Here is a 13,792-nt window from a genome sequence, read left to right as displayed (position 1 = left end):
TTTTGAGTTGCTTTCCTTTAACAAAGCAGATCCAAGAACCTGTGTGAACAGGCACCCTGGGGACACTGGGGTGCTTGCCGCTACAGTAACTTGCTCAAGGTTACATGGCCAGGTGTTTCTGGGTGGGTGCTAAGTGTCTGAGCCTGGGATTCAATCTCCAGGTCATCCCAACACTGGAGATGGTGCTCTTACTCGCTGAGCCACCTGGCTGCCCCTATTTCATTATCTTCATGCTTAGCACAGTGCCTAGTATGTAATAAGAACTTAATAAATGAATATTGAGTATGAAGAAGAGGGCTGGAAAATTCTGTGTTAATAAGTGTCTTATATATAGTTGGTTCTAAAAATGTTCATTAGATTTTATAGAAATGAAGAACTGAATGAGGTCATTGAAAGCAAGTGAAAACCTTTGAAAGAGGGGTGGACTGGAAAGGGCAAAGCCACAATAAGAGGATTTCTGGGTAAAAGAGGAAAAGAGCTGTGAGATTTGGGTCTGTGGTAAAAGGACATTAGTAAGAGAATAAGATCTGGTGATAGGACTCAGAACAAATAGTTCAAAGCTATTCAGGTTTTCTTTTACCAATTTTGTACCTGATTATCTATTACCTCTCAGCTTTGAAATCAACACAATCTTTTTGAATGTGTCTCTAAAAGCTTGTATCACTTGTTTATTCCTCAGGGTGTAAAGAAAGGGGTTCATTACGAGTTCCACTGAGGTTGCAAGTACTGATATTACCTTATTTAAAGCTAATGCTTATTTTTCAGAAGATTTGATATAAAGATGCAGCTGCCATAGCTAACGGAGATGACAATCATGTGGGAGGAACAAGTGGAAAAGGCTTTTTTCTTTTGCTGGGCAGAGTGAAATCTCAGAATAGTCCTGACTATGTAGGCATAAGATAGAACCACTAACACCAAGGTCATTATGAGTGTCAACCCAGGTAGAGGCTAGAGGTAGAGGCTAAAATGATCCTTTCTAGTACCTGTGTATCAGAACATGTGATCTTCAGCAATGGTGATGGTTCACAGAGAAAATGGTCAATAATGTTAGTCACAGAATTCTAGCTCAAGACCCCCACCAAGGATGGAAAGGATAATTATCATCCCAGACAGCCAACAACCCAGGAGGAGCTGGTTGTAGACTTTGTTGTTCATGATCTTTGCATAATGCAGGGGTTTGCAGATGGCTACATAGGGATCATAGGACATGGCAGCCAAGAGAAAAAATTCTGAGGCCCCAAAGAGGATACCAAAAAATAATTGAGTGAAACATGCATCATAGGTTACAGCATAGTCCCCAGTTGATAATGTTGTACAGGAATCTGGGAATACAGACAGTTGTGAATGATAATTCTAAGATGGAAAAGTTCCTAAGAAAAAAATACAAAGGGGTTTTAAGGTGGGGATCCACCCAAGTGAGCATGATGATGGTTAATTTCCCAATTCCACTCATAATGTAGGTCAGAAACAGAAATATAAAAAGTAGAACCTTCAGTTATGGGTCATCTGTCAATCCCCAGAAAATGAATAATGTTATCTCTGTATTATTTCTCATTTCTAACCTCTGTCTTTTGATGGATCTGTATGTAAAATGAAAGATAGAGGGAGAGAGACAGAGACAGAGACAGAGAGAGAGACAGAGATAGAGAGAAAAACACACACACACACACAGAGAGAGAGAGAGAGAGAGAGAGAGAGAGAGAGAGAGAGAGAGAGAGAGAGAGAGAGAGAGACAAGTTAGAGTTGAGAGGACTCATCATAAAAAAAGTTTGCAATACAATTTGTATATAAATGCTCAAAAGTCACTCTTGGATCCCTCTTTTTCTTTCACTGGCTAAAAAAGAATATCATGCCATCATTGTGTTACCTCAATGATTTTGATATGTGTATCAGGTACTGAACACAGCATTTTGGTTAAAGAATTTTGTCCTCTGTTTATTTCCCTTAGTTCCTTGTCTCCCCCCGCCCCAATCCTCCCAATCAGCTATACTTTGTATTATCTGCAAAGGTTGTGTTTATTCCTTCTGTTTTCCTACCACACATTTCCAGATACACCTTCTTCACTGAAGCCCTTTGTGACCTAGAAAAAAAAAGTTAAGCAAGACCAACACAGTGACCACCTATGATGGTGTATGGCAGCTACATTTCTGTTCACATCTGACATAGTTTTCAGCCATTCCCCAACTGTCAGGTCCTCACTTCATTGTTGCTACTAAAGAAAATACCAAAATACCCATATGTCCTTGACATCCTTTGGACATATTCTCAATGGTAGGATTACTGGTTTAAAGACTATGAATGGTTTCTTCCCTTTTGTCAGAAAATTCCAAATTGTTTTATGAATCCTTTTAACCAATCTTTACTTCTAGCTACCATATATTAGTGTGCTTGTTTTCCAGATCCCTTCCAAATTTTGTAATTTCATCTATTTTGCCAAAATATGCACAATGTGAGGCAAAGCCTCAGGGTTTAGTGAGTTGTTTTAATGTGAATTTCTTTTATTTCATGTTTATAGCATTTTTTAAATTTATTGGTAACTCAGCTTTTATCTCGTGAACTATTGATTGAACAAATGAAATATTTGCATGGTGTTCACTCTTTGAACTTAACTAACAGGCTCCATGGGAAATTTTGTGCATTCAGGCACTTCCTCTAAAAGCCCATTTTTTTCTCTTCAACTTCACACTATCTGTGGGCTCCTTTCTCTATCCTAAAACCAGGCTTCTATACAACCAGATCATGTACCCTTTACATTGCTCTATTTCCTTGTGCCTTTCCTTGGGCACCTTTTATCTCCTCTTAAGGAGACAGAGATCAGAACAGAGCATCACAGACATCTTATTTGTCCATGGTTTATCAATGCTGACGTTATTGTGTGGGAGGGGAGGTGGTGGGAGGAGAAAGCAGAGCTGGGATTTAGAGCAACAATCAATATTGAGGTTGAAGTCTTACTGGAAATCATCAATTCCCACCATTCCTGGCAACCATTCTCTCTGCAACCCAATATCCTTTAGGTAGCTGAAGTCCATTAGGAATATCTACCTGAAGCCATCCCCACCTGACTGAGCCCATCATGCTCTATCCTACATCTATACTCATACTCCTTCTGACAATAGGTTCTCTCAAAAAGTACTTCAACAACCACTGCCTTACAGTTCCAGACTAACAAGCATATTCAGAGGAAATCAATACTCCAGATCCATAATAGGAAGATTTGATGCAAATTTCTTATTGGAAAGTGTGGTGGTAGAGCAGAGGACAGTCTTACCACAGGGGGTACTGTGAAAGGAGTGGAATGTCTTTCAAAAGAATGTTAGACCATTAATTGCTTTGGGAATTAGGTCAATGCAGAGTAGGGGAAGGAAGAGGACTTAGGAGAGGGGAAAGGAAGGAGGTAGACAGTTGTGCAGTATGTTTCGGGAGGAGCAAGAAATGATGGGGGTGATAGAGTAGTTGTGCAGATATGAAGCACAATTTCCTAAAGAGGAGCTACTCACATCCAAGGAGGGACCCCACTGTTTCCCTCATATCCTTCCCAGATGAGGACATTCAAGGGCACAGCCCCATTGCCCTAAGCCCATTCTTCTAAGTGACACCATCTTCTAGAAGGCATTTTTCCACTCCCAATTAGATTCACAAGGCCTCCCCAACCACTCAGGTGGTTTACTAGCCACCTCTGTTCCAATATCTACTAGGAGTAAACACAATTGCTCTTCCCTGAACAACTGTGAGGCCATTTCATCTCCACCCACACATGCAAACCCTAAAACGTTAACACTGATGTTTTTTTTTTTAGCTATTGAAAATATTTTAATAAGCGTTCTCTGCGAGGCATTTAAAACACCAGTTTGTGAGGATAAACTCCATTGGAGAGAGAGAAGACAGAACGCAGGTAGCCACAGAGCTGAGGAATTTTCTTGATTTGGGGTAGGATCTGGGAGTCTACTGTTTTCTGATCATCCTTGTGCTGCTCTGTAACTTGTATTTCTCTTTTTCTGTGTCAAAAATCCCTCCTTCTTGGTGTCTAGGTTTACAGACCCTCTTCTTGAAGTAAGCATCAGTAAGATGATTTGGAATTTTCACACCTGAAAGGTTAACCTGGGTAGAAGTGGCAATAACAAATTTCTGATGGGTCCTTCTCAGAGGAACACGGTTGATGGTCAGAGGCCCAGTCACCAGTAGCAAGCCACTAGCCAGTTGCTTCAGGAAAACCACTCGCTTGCCCCTGTGGCGGCCAGTGAGCATGATCAGAACAGTACCTGTCTTGATGCTAGCTCGGAGTCTTCTCACATGCTGGCTAATGGGCTTTTTGCCATGACTTAGCAGCTTTCTAGGCACATCCTCAGTAGGGTAATACCTAGGCATTTTGAGAATCTTTACCACTCAAGTTCCTCCGTTCTTATCATCACCAACAGGCTTTGAGATAGTAGCAGGGACTTTTTCTTTCTTCTTCCTTTCAATCCGGGTTTTTGGGGCAGCGTATTTCCACTTGTATATGGCTCTCCGGGAATACATTGCAGACCTGGAGTATCTACCAATCCCTTGGGCCAGGACTGGGTTCTGACTGCAATGCTTTCGAGGCTCTTTGACCTTTTCAGCTACATCATCCTCTTTGTCGTCTTTTTTTTCCCTTTTTGACCTTCTTTTCCTTGGGTGGCTTTTTGTCCGCCATCCTGAGAGAAGGGAAAGAGCAACACTGCTGTTTTTTGCCTCATGTGCAGTTGCCATATTATTTTGATTGTGAAACAATTTTTATGCATGCTTCTCTCTTACTTTGAAGGCAGTTGGCAGCTCTGTGGATAGAGGGCTGTAAAATACATGTCACTTACCCTCTGTTTGATTGACAAAAGGATCCACTAGGGGAAGAAATGGCAAATAAATGCAATTTTTTTTTCACAAGAAAACCCCATTGACAGTATGGCTCATTGGGTCTTGAAGAGTTGGACAAGACTGACCAGTCTATTACCTTAACGTATCAGTTGCCCTCTTCTTTACTTCCTAGATGTTCTCAGGACTTTTATCTATGAGACCTTTCAAAGAACAGATGGGAAGACAGTGTAAGAAAATTTCCAGTTACAAAAATTCCCATTAGAATTTTAACAGGTCTTCTCTCTATTCTCCAAATTGTCTCCTAATTCTTTCCTCTGGCTTCGTAACCTTCTTCCCATTTTTCCCTACCTACATACTGACACTGACTCCCTATTTAAATTTTTCTTTCTGTAGTGAAGTGACAGAAAACTTAACAAAGGAAACCACAGTAAGTAATAAATAGCCGATAATGGCCCCTCTCAAAAAAATACCTTAACTTTTAGAAGGTGATATAATATTATTATTGTTTAGAAGTGACATTGGAGGTTTGGAAAGTGGAAGTAATGAATGTATAACTCCACCATGAAGACTGCTATCTACTTTACTTCTGCAGAAGATTAATCTCAGTGGGGAATTTTGGTTAATTAACATTTCTTTCCTGCTCTCTCTTTTACTTTTTTTGTTTTAATATTCACTGGTTCCTTTTTCAATTAGGATGTACTTAGATTACTTTCTTCAATTCATCATACAGGACAAGCACGAAAGCTCCACCCATGCCTCTAAGAACATTGGACCAGGCACCCTTGAAGAAAGCTTTGCCATCCTCATCTTTAGGAATCTTCTTCCGACAATTAATTGTCCCAGTGTACATGATATCAGCTCCTTTGCGAGCAGTCTGCATCATCATTTGCAGTCTTACTGTATCAAAGGAATAGGAGACCACACCTGCTACAGCAGTCACTGATTGTGCAATCATCCAGCTTATCACAATGTGAGTGTTCTTTGGATCTGGGAGCACACCTTTTGCTGTATCATATATTTCAAAGTAAGCTGCTGTATAGATAATGCTACCCTGCACTGAGACATTGACACTTTGATACAAGCCCCGAATTGCATCAGACTTGGTGATTTTCACAAGGCAGTCTCCCAGGCCTTTGAATTCTCTCTCAGTGCCAGATTTTCTAACGTCAGCTGCCAAGAAGGTTCTTGCAAAATCCAAGGGGTAGACAAAGCAGAGAGAAGTGGCTCCAGCACCACTAGAGGCAAGATTGCCAGCAAAATACCTCCAAAACTCTATATGCTTGTCCACTCCTCCCCAAAACACCTGCTTATACTTATCCTTAAAGGCGAAGTTAAGGGCCTGGGTGGGGAAGTATCTGATGACATTTGCTAAGTTACCCCGCCAGAAGGAAAGCACCCCTTGTTCCTTTGGAATTTGGACTATACAATCCATTATGCCTTTGTACTGCTTCTCTGCAGCAATTTGTTTGCTGGCATGCTGCACCCGCAGTAGCAGCTTAACTCTCTTGATGGGGGCCACCGCGGTCTTGGAGATGGCGGCGGTGGTGCCACCAATCAGGAAGTCCTTAGTGAAGGAGATGGCCTGTTCCGTCGTGGTCACAGAGGGGGAAGGTGCTGGAGGCAGAGGAGGAAAGCTGCTGAGAGAGGGCCCAAAGCTGGGGAACTCGTTGCTGCCTGCACAGCCCCTTGCTACAGCTCTGACCGAAAAGCCCTTTTCCTATTTTTTAAGGCAACAGTTTCTTAAGCAATTTCTATGTACAACGATGGAGGTCATGTTCAGAGATAGGAATAACCATAGAGGAAATAGAAATCTTTGTATCTTTAGTGTTTTTAGGGCAGGGAGGTTGAAGTGGTTTAAATCTGTAAAGGGCCTGGGTATTGGAGAGTGAAGCCTAAAATTCTTTCCCTACACAGAGGTTGCAGCTTATGTGATGTGATAAGGTTCCTGATGGGGATCCCTCTGTATTTAAGGTCCCTTGTTCTAACTTCATTTCAGACAGGAACACATCATTTCCTCCATCACAGTGGAGCATTGCAATGAGAAGTAATCATAGTAAAGCATCACCTTTTGCAGGGATACTTTACCTCTCTGCAGATGACCTTTCTGCCTGCTCATTCTGTCCCTGTGATTAAGGACAGGTAATATTCCTTGCTTTGAACAGGTCACAATTGTTTCTCATTAATCACAAGTTAATTTAAATCAATAGCTATAAAATGTTTTCCATCTGCATTTATTTTTTCTCCGTGGTCCCCTGAATTGGGCTCCCTTAGCAGAACCCATTTAGTTGTGGGAATGGATTTTGCTTGGTTGCTGTAAAATATTCCCCACAAAGACCTCTAAGGGGAATTTCTCCTGGGTCTTGAGAAAACTGAGGATTCTGTATTCCAGAACAACTAGTTCAAACAGTGCATAACCCAGTGTTGTAGACACCAACAAAACCTGAAAGAATGATCGTGGATTCTTGGGTCCATGATTATTGGAGAGGCAATTGCTCTTTTGCTTTAGTTTTGTAGGAAAAATTCCATATCAAGTGGTATGCCCTTCCTCTCAGTAGCTTATACTCTCAGGCCTGAAATGCTGTACCTTCATGTGTCAAGTCTCTTAGAGTTGCTTTCCTTTTCAGTAAGGAAACTTTCATTCAAAGGAAATAACTATAGTAGGGGAAGCTCAAGAAATGTGCACCACATGGTAAAAGAGAAAGTTCCCTATGCCACTGAGGCCACACAGGTAACTCACCTATCTGTGAAGCTCTAAACCTGACCCAGCTTCCAAAAATGGGCACAAGTCAATGTCCATGTAATTCCAAAGAATATTTCAGATACAGATACTGGATTTCGTTTTGGAAGATCCATAGTGCTTGTCAGATTTTTAAAATACACTTTTTGTCTATGCTAAGCACTGAGTTTTTGTTTTTTTCCTCCATGGAGTTGGGGGATGATCTGTGTGAAGGTAAAATAATGAGGATTCTAGAAATTTGCCCTGATTCTTTTGCTTTGGGTCACTCTGTCTGAAAATTCTATTTTCTACCTTGTTCTCAGTCTGAATGGGCTAATTTGCCCCATTATTGCTGGCAATGCGATTGGCCACAGAGATAGTTAAGGATTACCTCTCAGCAATGCTTTTCTTTTTCTTGATGTTGCCTCTGTTCAGTATATATGTGTATGTGATTATAAGGCAAGAGGACAGAAAATTTCCCTCAATCTGGTGTCATACATGGTCACAATTGTTTTTTTCCCCCTTTTTTGAGATGATCAGGGTAAAATGACTGGCTCAAGGTTACCTAGCTAGTATGTGTCTGAGGCTGTATTCAACTCAGTTCCTTTTGAATCTAGAACAAGTGCTCTATTGGCTGTACTCCAGAACTGTTTCAATAATCACTAATTAATGATATTCAGTAGCTAAAAATATTTCTTATCTGCACTTCAGTTAATTTTTTTTCCATTTTGCTTTGGAATACACTTCCTTTGGAGACTCCAACTTTGAATTCCCGACTCATTCCCTTCCTCTCTTGTTACCCAACCTTACTGGGAAGATAAGCAGTTCAGTATAGGTTGTACATATGTAGCTAATGCAAAACATTAACATAGTAGATAAATTGTAAAAGACTGTCTATATTTTCCTCTCTACTATCCCACCTCCCACTTGTTCTATTCTCTACTTTGATCCCATACCTTTTCAAAAGTGGGTGCTTCCAACTTCCCTCCCCCACAGCCTGCCCTCCCTTCTGTCATCCCCCCTCTCATCCCCTTCCCCCCTACTCTCCTGTAGGGTGAGATATGCTATTTAGTGTGTATTTCATTCCCTCCCCAAGCCAAATTCAATGAGAATAAGGTTGAGCCATTCCCTTTTGCCTTCCTATTCTTCCCCTCCATTGTAAACATTTTCACTTGCCTCTTCTATATGAGATAGTTTACCCCATTCTGTCTCTCCCCATCTCCTCTCATTATATTACTCTCTTTCCTCTTAATTTCACCTCTTATGTATCATCCCTTTGTATTAAGTTGGTCCTGTGTATGCATACCTGTAAATATATATACACACATTCACATATGTATTCATATGGCCATATACCCTCATATATAGACATATATATGTACATGTTTATATTCCCTTGAAATATTTTCATACTGAGAAAAATTTCATCAGTTACAATTATTGTTTTTCCATGTAGGAACGTTAATAGTTCAATTTTGATAAGTTCCTTATGATTTCTTTTCCCTGTTTACCTTCTCATGCTTCTCTTGCTTCTTGTATCTGAATGTCAAATTTTCTATTCAATTCTGTTTTTTTCAGCAAGAATGCTTAAAAGTCCTCTATTCCACTGAATGACCATATTTCCCCCTGAAACATGATACTCACTTTTGCTGGGTAGGTGATTCTTGGTTTTAATCCCAGCTCCTTTGACCTCCAGAATATCACATTACAAGGCCTTAGATCCCTCAGTGTAGAAGCTGTCAGATCCTAGATTATCCTAATTGTGTTTCACAATATTCAAATCTTTTCTTCCTGGCTGCTTGTAATATTCTTTCCTTTATCTGGGAATTCCAGAACTTGGCTAAAATATTCCTAGGAGTTTTCTTTTTGGGATCTTTTTCAGGAGGTTATCGGTGGATTCTTTCAACCTCTATTATGCCCTCTGGTTCTAAAACATCAGGGCAGTTTTCCTTGAGAATTTCTTGGAGAATGATTTCTAGGTTCTTTCTTTGCTCATGGCTTTCAGGTAGTCCAATAATTTTTAAATTATTTCTCCTTGATCTATTTTCCAGGTCAGTGGTTTTTCCCATGAGATATTTCACATTGCCTTCTATTCTTTCCTTTGTTTGGAACTGTTTAACAGCATCTTGATTTCTCATAAAGTCTTTAGCTTCCATTTGCTCCAATCTAATTCTGAAGGAATGATTCTCCTCAGTGAACTTTTGAGATTCTTTTTCCGTCTAGCAAATTCAGCTTTTTAAGGCATTCTTCTCCTCATTGCCTTTTTGAGCCTCTTTTGCCATTTGAGTTATTCTATTTTTAAGGTGTTATTTTCCTCAATTAGGCTGTTGACTCTCATTTCGTAATTTTCTTGCATCGTTCTCATTTCTCTTCCCAATTTTCCCTCCACTTCTCTTATCTGCTTCTTAACATTCTCTATGCCCTGTAGCCAGCTCGTATTTTCCTTTGAAGCTTTTGGTGCAGGAGTTCTGACTTCACTGTCTTCCTCCTCTTCTATGCTTTGCTCCTTTTTGTCCCCCAAATATGATTCTAATGTTGGATTTTCTGTTTGCTTTGTTTCCTTTGCCTGGTCATGTTGCCACTCAATTACTTGACTTTTAGGCTTTTTCCCACAGTAGGAATATGCTACCAGACAGGGGAACTTCATACCAAATGCTGGGGTTTTCTCAGCTGGTGGAGGTATTTGTTGGGTGCCCTTGCTGAAACCTCCACATGCTCTAGCAAGCTGATCACATACCCCAGGACTTCCACCCTAGACTGCAATCCAGATCCAAGCAGGTTAAAGCAAGAGCGATTACCCCTCAGACTTGTTGCTTGGTCGCCCTATTCTCTGCAGGCCAGGAGCTGAAGCTGCCACGTTTGGGTGGCTGCACAGCTGTGGTTCCTCAGTGGCTTCTTGCCCTGGGGGCAAAAGCCAACGCACTCCCAACTACTGGGTTCCAAAATCCACATTGCACTGACCTGTCACTTTGTCCTTAGCATCTATGTCTTGATAATTCTGGACCACCACAGCTGCTTTTGATCTGGAGTCCCTCCAGCCAGCAGCTGATCAGGACCACCCTGGGGCTAAAACCCTTGGCATGGAGTTGGGCTTGGCTCCCAGAGCATTGCACTGGCTGATTCCTGCCACTCTGCCGGGTTATCCTCAGTGGGAGGTTAACTTCTCTGTGTCATTTTGTGGGTCCTGTAGCTCCAAAGTTTGCTCAGGGTCCCTTTTAAAAGAATTGGGGAAGGTTGAGGCTGGAGTCATGTGGAGGACCTACTTCTACTCTACCATTTTGACTCTGCCCCCACTTTATAGTTATTTTAATTTGAATTTCTCTAATTAAAAGTGATTTATAGTACTTCTTCATATGCCTATAGACAACTTTGATTTCTTCATCTGAAAACTGATTATTCATATCATTTGACCATTAATCATTTGGGTAATTGCTTGAATTCTTACAAATTTGATTCAGTTCCCTATATATACAAATATATGCATACATAAACATACTATACATATGTATATTCTCTTTCTCTCCCTCTCTCTCTCTCTCTCTCTCTTCCTCCATCTATATCTATAAATCCCTGAGAAATGAGGCCTTTAACAGAGACACTTGCTGTAAAGAGGTTTTCCCAGATTTCTACTTTCCTTTTAATCTTGATTACATTGGTTTTGTTTGTACAAAAGCTTTTTTATTTAATATAATTAAAATTATCCATTTTATATTTAATAATGCTCCCTATCTCTTGTTTGGTCAAGAATTCTTCCCTTCTAAATCTGACAGACAATTTCTTGCTCTTCTAATTTGCTCATGGTGTCACCCTTTATGTCTGAATTATGTACCCATTTTGACTTTATCTTGGTATGTGGTGTTAGATGTTTGTCTATTCTCAGTTTCTGCCATAATATTTTCCAGTTTTCCAGAAGTTTTTGTCCAATAGTGAGTTCTTATCCCAAATGCTGGGGTCTTTGGGTTTATCAAACACTAGGCTACTATGGCCATTGCTTCCTGTGTCTTGTGAATCTAATCTATTCCACTAATACACCACAATATTTCTTAGCTAGGACCAGATAGTTTTGATAATTACTGCTTTATGATACAGTTTGAGATCTGGTATTGCTAGGCCATATTCCTTTGTACTTTTTTTTCATTGATTCTCTTCACATTCTTGAACTTTTGTTCTTCCAGATGACCTTTGTAATTTTTTTCCAGCTCTATCAAGCAATTTTTTTGGTACTTTGATTGGCATGGCACTGAATTAGTAAATTAGTTTAGGAAGAATTGCAATTTTTCATATATTGGCTTGGCAAATCCATGAGCAATTGATACATTTCCAATTGTTTAGATCTGACCTTGTGTGGAATGAGTTTTATAATTATGTTCATATTGTTCATGGGTTTGTCTTGGCAGGTAAACTCCCAAGTATTTTATATTGTTTACAGTTATCTTAAATGGAATAACTTTCTTGTAACTGGACTTTGTTGGTTATATATAGAAATGCTGATGATTTATGTGGGCTTATCTTATATCCCACAATTTCTCTAAAGATATTAATTACTTCAAGAATTTTTAGTTGATTTTCAATGGTTCTCTGAGTATACTATAGTATCATTTCAATTTCTTTTTCATCTCTTATTGTTATAATTGATATTTCTAGTACAATAAGAATGGTGATAATGAGTATCCTTGTTTCACCCCTGATCTTATTGGGAGAGTTTCTAGCTTATCCCCATTACATATAATGTTTGCTAATGTTTTTAGACAGATAATATTTATCATTTAAAGAAACACCCCCTTTATTCTAATGTTCCCTATTTTTAATAGGAAAGGGTATGGTATTTTGTCAAAACATTTTTCTGCACCGATTGAGGTAATCCCATTATTTCTGTTAGTTTTAATATTGATATAATTAATAATGATGATGGTTTTCCTCATATTGAACCAGTCCCACATTCTTGTTATTAATCTCATCTGGTCATAGTATATGATCCTGGTGATTTATCTCAGTAATAACCTTGCTAGTATTTTGTTAAAAAATTTTTAAGTGATTTTCATTTGGGAAATTGGTCTATAATTTTCTTCTTCTGTTTTATCTCTTCCTAGCTAAGGCATTAGCAGAATATTTGTGTCATAAAAGGACTTTGGTAGGACTCTCAGCTGCCTCTTATAGCTTTGAAATCAATAGAATCCTTTTGAATATGTCTCTAAAAGCTTGTATCACTTGTTTATGCCTCAGGGTATAAATAAAGGGGGTCATTACTGGTGCCACTGAGGTTGCAAGCAGTGTTACAACCTTATTCAAAGCCACCCCTTCTTTTGCAGAAGGTTTGATATAGATGAAGATGCAGGTGCCATAAGTCATGGAAATGACATTCATGTGGGAGGAGCAAGTGGAAAAGGCATTTTTTCCTTTGCTGGGCAGAGGGGAATCTCAGAATAGTCCTGACAATATAGGCATAAGATAGAACCACTAATGCTAATGTGATGATGAGTGTCAACAAAGCACATGCTAAAATAATTCTTTCTAGTACATGTGTATCAGAGCATGTGATCTCCAGCAACTGTGATGCATAACAGAGAAAATGATCCATACTATTGGAGTCACAGAGTTCTAGCTCAAGACCCATACCAAGTGGTGGAAGTATGATGATCAACATAGACATCCAGCAACCCAGGAGGAGTTGGTTACAGACTTTGTTGCTTATGATGGTTGTATAGTGCGGAGGTTTGCAGATGGCTACATACTGGTCATAAGACATGGCAGCCAAGAGGAAAAACTCTGAGGCCCCAAGGAGGATACCAAAAAATATTTGAGTGAAACATGCATTATAGGACACAGTATAGTCCCCAACTGACATGTTATACAAGAATCTGGGAATACAGACAGTGGTGAATGACAATTCTAAGAAGGAATAGTTTCTAAGGAAAAAATACATGGGCATTTTAAGGTGGGGATCCACCAAAGTGAGGATGACGATGGTCAAGGTCCCAGTTACACTCAGAATGTAGGTCAGAAACAGAAAAAATAGAAAGAAGAACCCTCAGCTGTGGGTCATCTGTCAATCCCCTGAGAATGAATAATGTTATAGCTGTATGGTTTCTCATTTGTGACTTTGTCTTTCAATGGATCTGTGAGAGAGACAGAGAGAGAGACAGACAGACAGAGAGAGAGAGAGAGAGAGAGAGAGAGAGAGAGAGAGAGAGAGAGAGAGACAGAGACAGAGAGACAGAGACAGAGACAGAGAGAGAGAGACAGAGA

General features: G+C 39.8%; 1 protein-coding gene and 2 pseudogenes across 1 annotated transcript; all 3 read right to left on the bottom strand.

The window, feature by feature from the left end:
- Window positions 1-3,832: 3,832 nt before the first annotated feature.
- On the bottom strand, window positions 3,833-4,643 carry LOC138167898 (large ribosomal subunit protein eL6-like; annotated as a pseudogene).
- Window positions 4,644-5,477: 834 nt separating this feature from the next.
- LOC138167899 (ADP/ATP translocase 3-like) lies at window positions 5,478-7,420 on the bottom strand. The gene is made up of 3 exons (XM_069096864.1): window positions 7,415-7,420; window positions 6,102-6,547; window positions 5,478-5,789 (listed from the first exon to the last, which is right to left on the bottom strand). Exons 1-3 carry the CDS (start codon window positions 7,418-7,420, stop codon window positions 5,531-5,533), a joined length of 711 nt encoding a protein of 236 aa, XP_068952965.1. The 3' UTR covers window positions 5,478-5,530.
- Window positions 7,421-12,697: 5,277 nt separating this feature from the next.
- LOC138167897 (olfactory receptor 6C2-like) lies at window positions 12,698-13,638 on the bottom strand (annotated as a pseudogene).
- Window positions 13,639-13,792: the final 154 nt, after the last annotated feature.

The sequence above is a fragment of the Petaurus breviceps genome, unplaced genomic scaffold (assembly GCF_028583685.1).
Source record: "Petaurus breviceps papuanus isolate PSGF00001 unplaced genomic scaffold, PetGlider_PUasm1.0 324887, whole genome shotgun sequence".
NCBI classification, from domain to species: Eukaryota; Metazoa; Chordata; class Mammalia; order Diprotodontia; family Petauridae; genus Petaurus; species Petaurus breviceps.
Note: the sequence above shows the minus strand (reverse complement) of the source record. Positions and strands in the feature narration are given on the sequence as shown.

What these genes read in the sequence shown, in the direction of transcription:
- LOC138167899 (XM_069096864.1), bottom strand. An exon ending in GGAGTGGACAAGCATATAGA is followed by an intron (nt 5,790 to 6,101) that starts GTTTTGGAGGTA and finishes CATTGTGATAAG; the next exon opens with CTGGATGATTGCACAATCAG.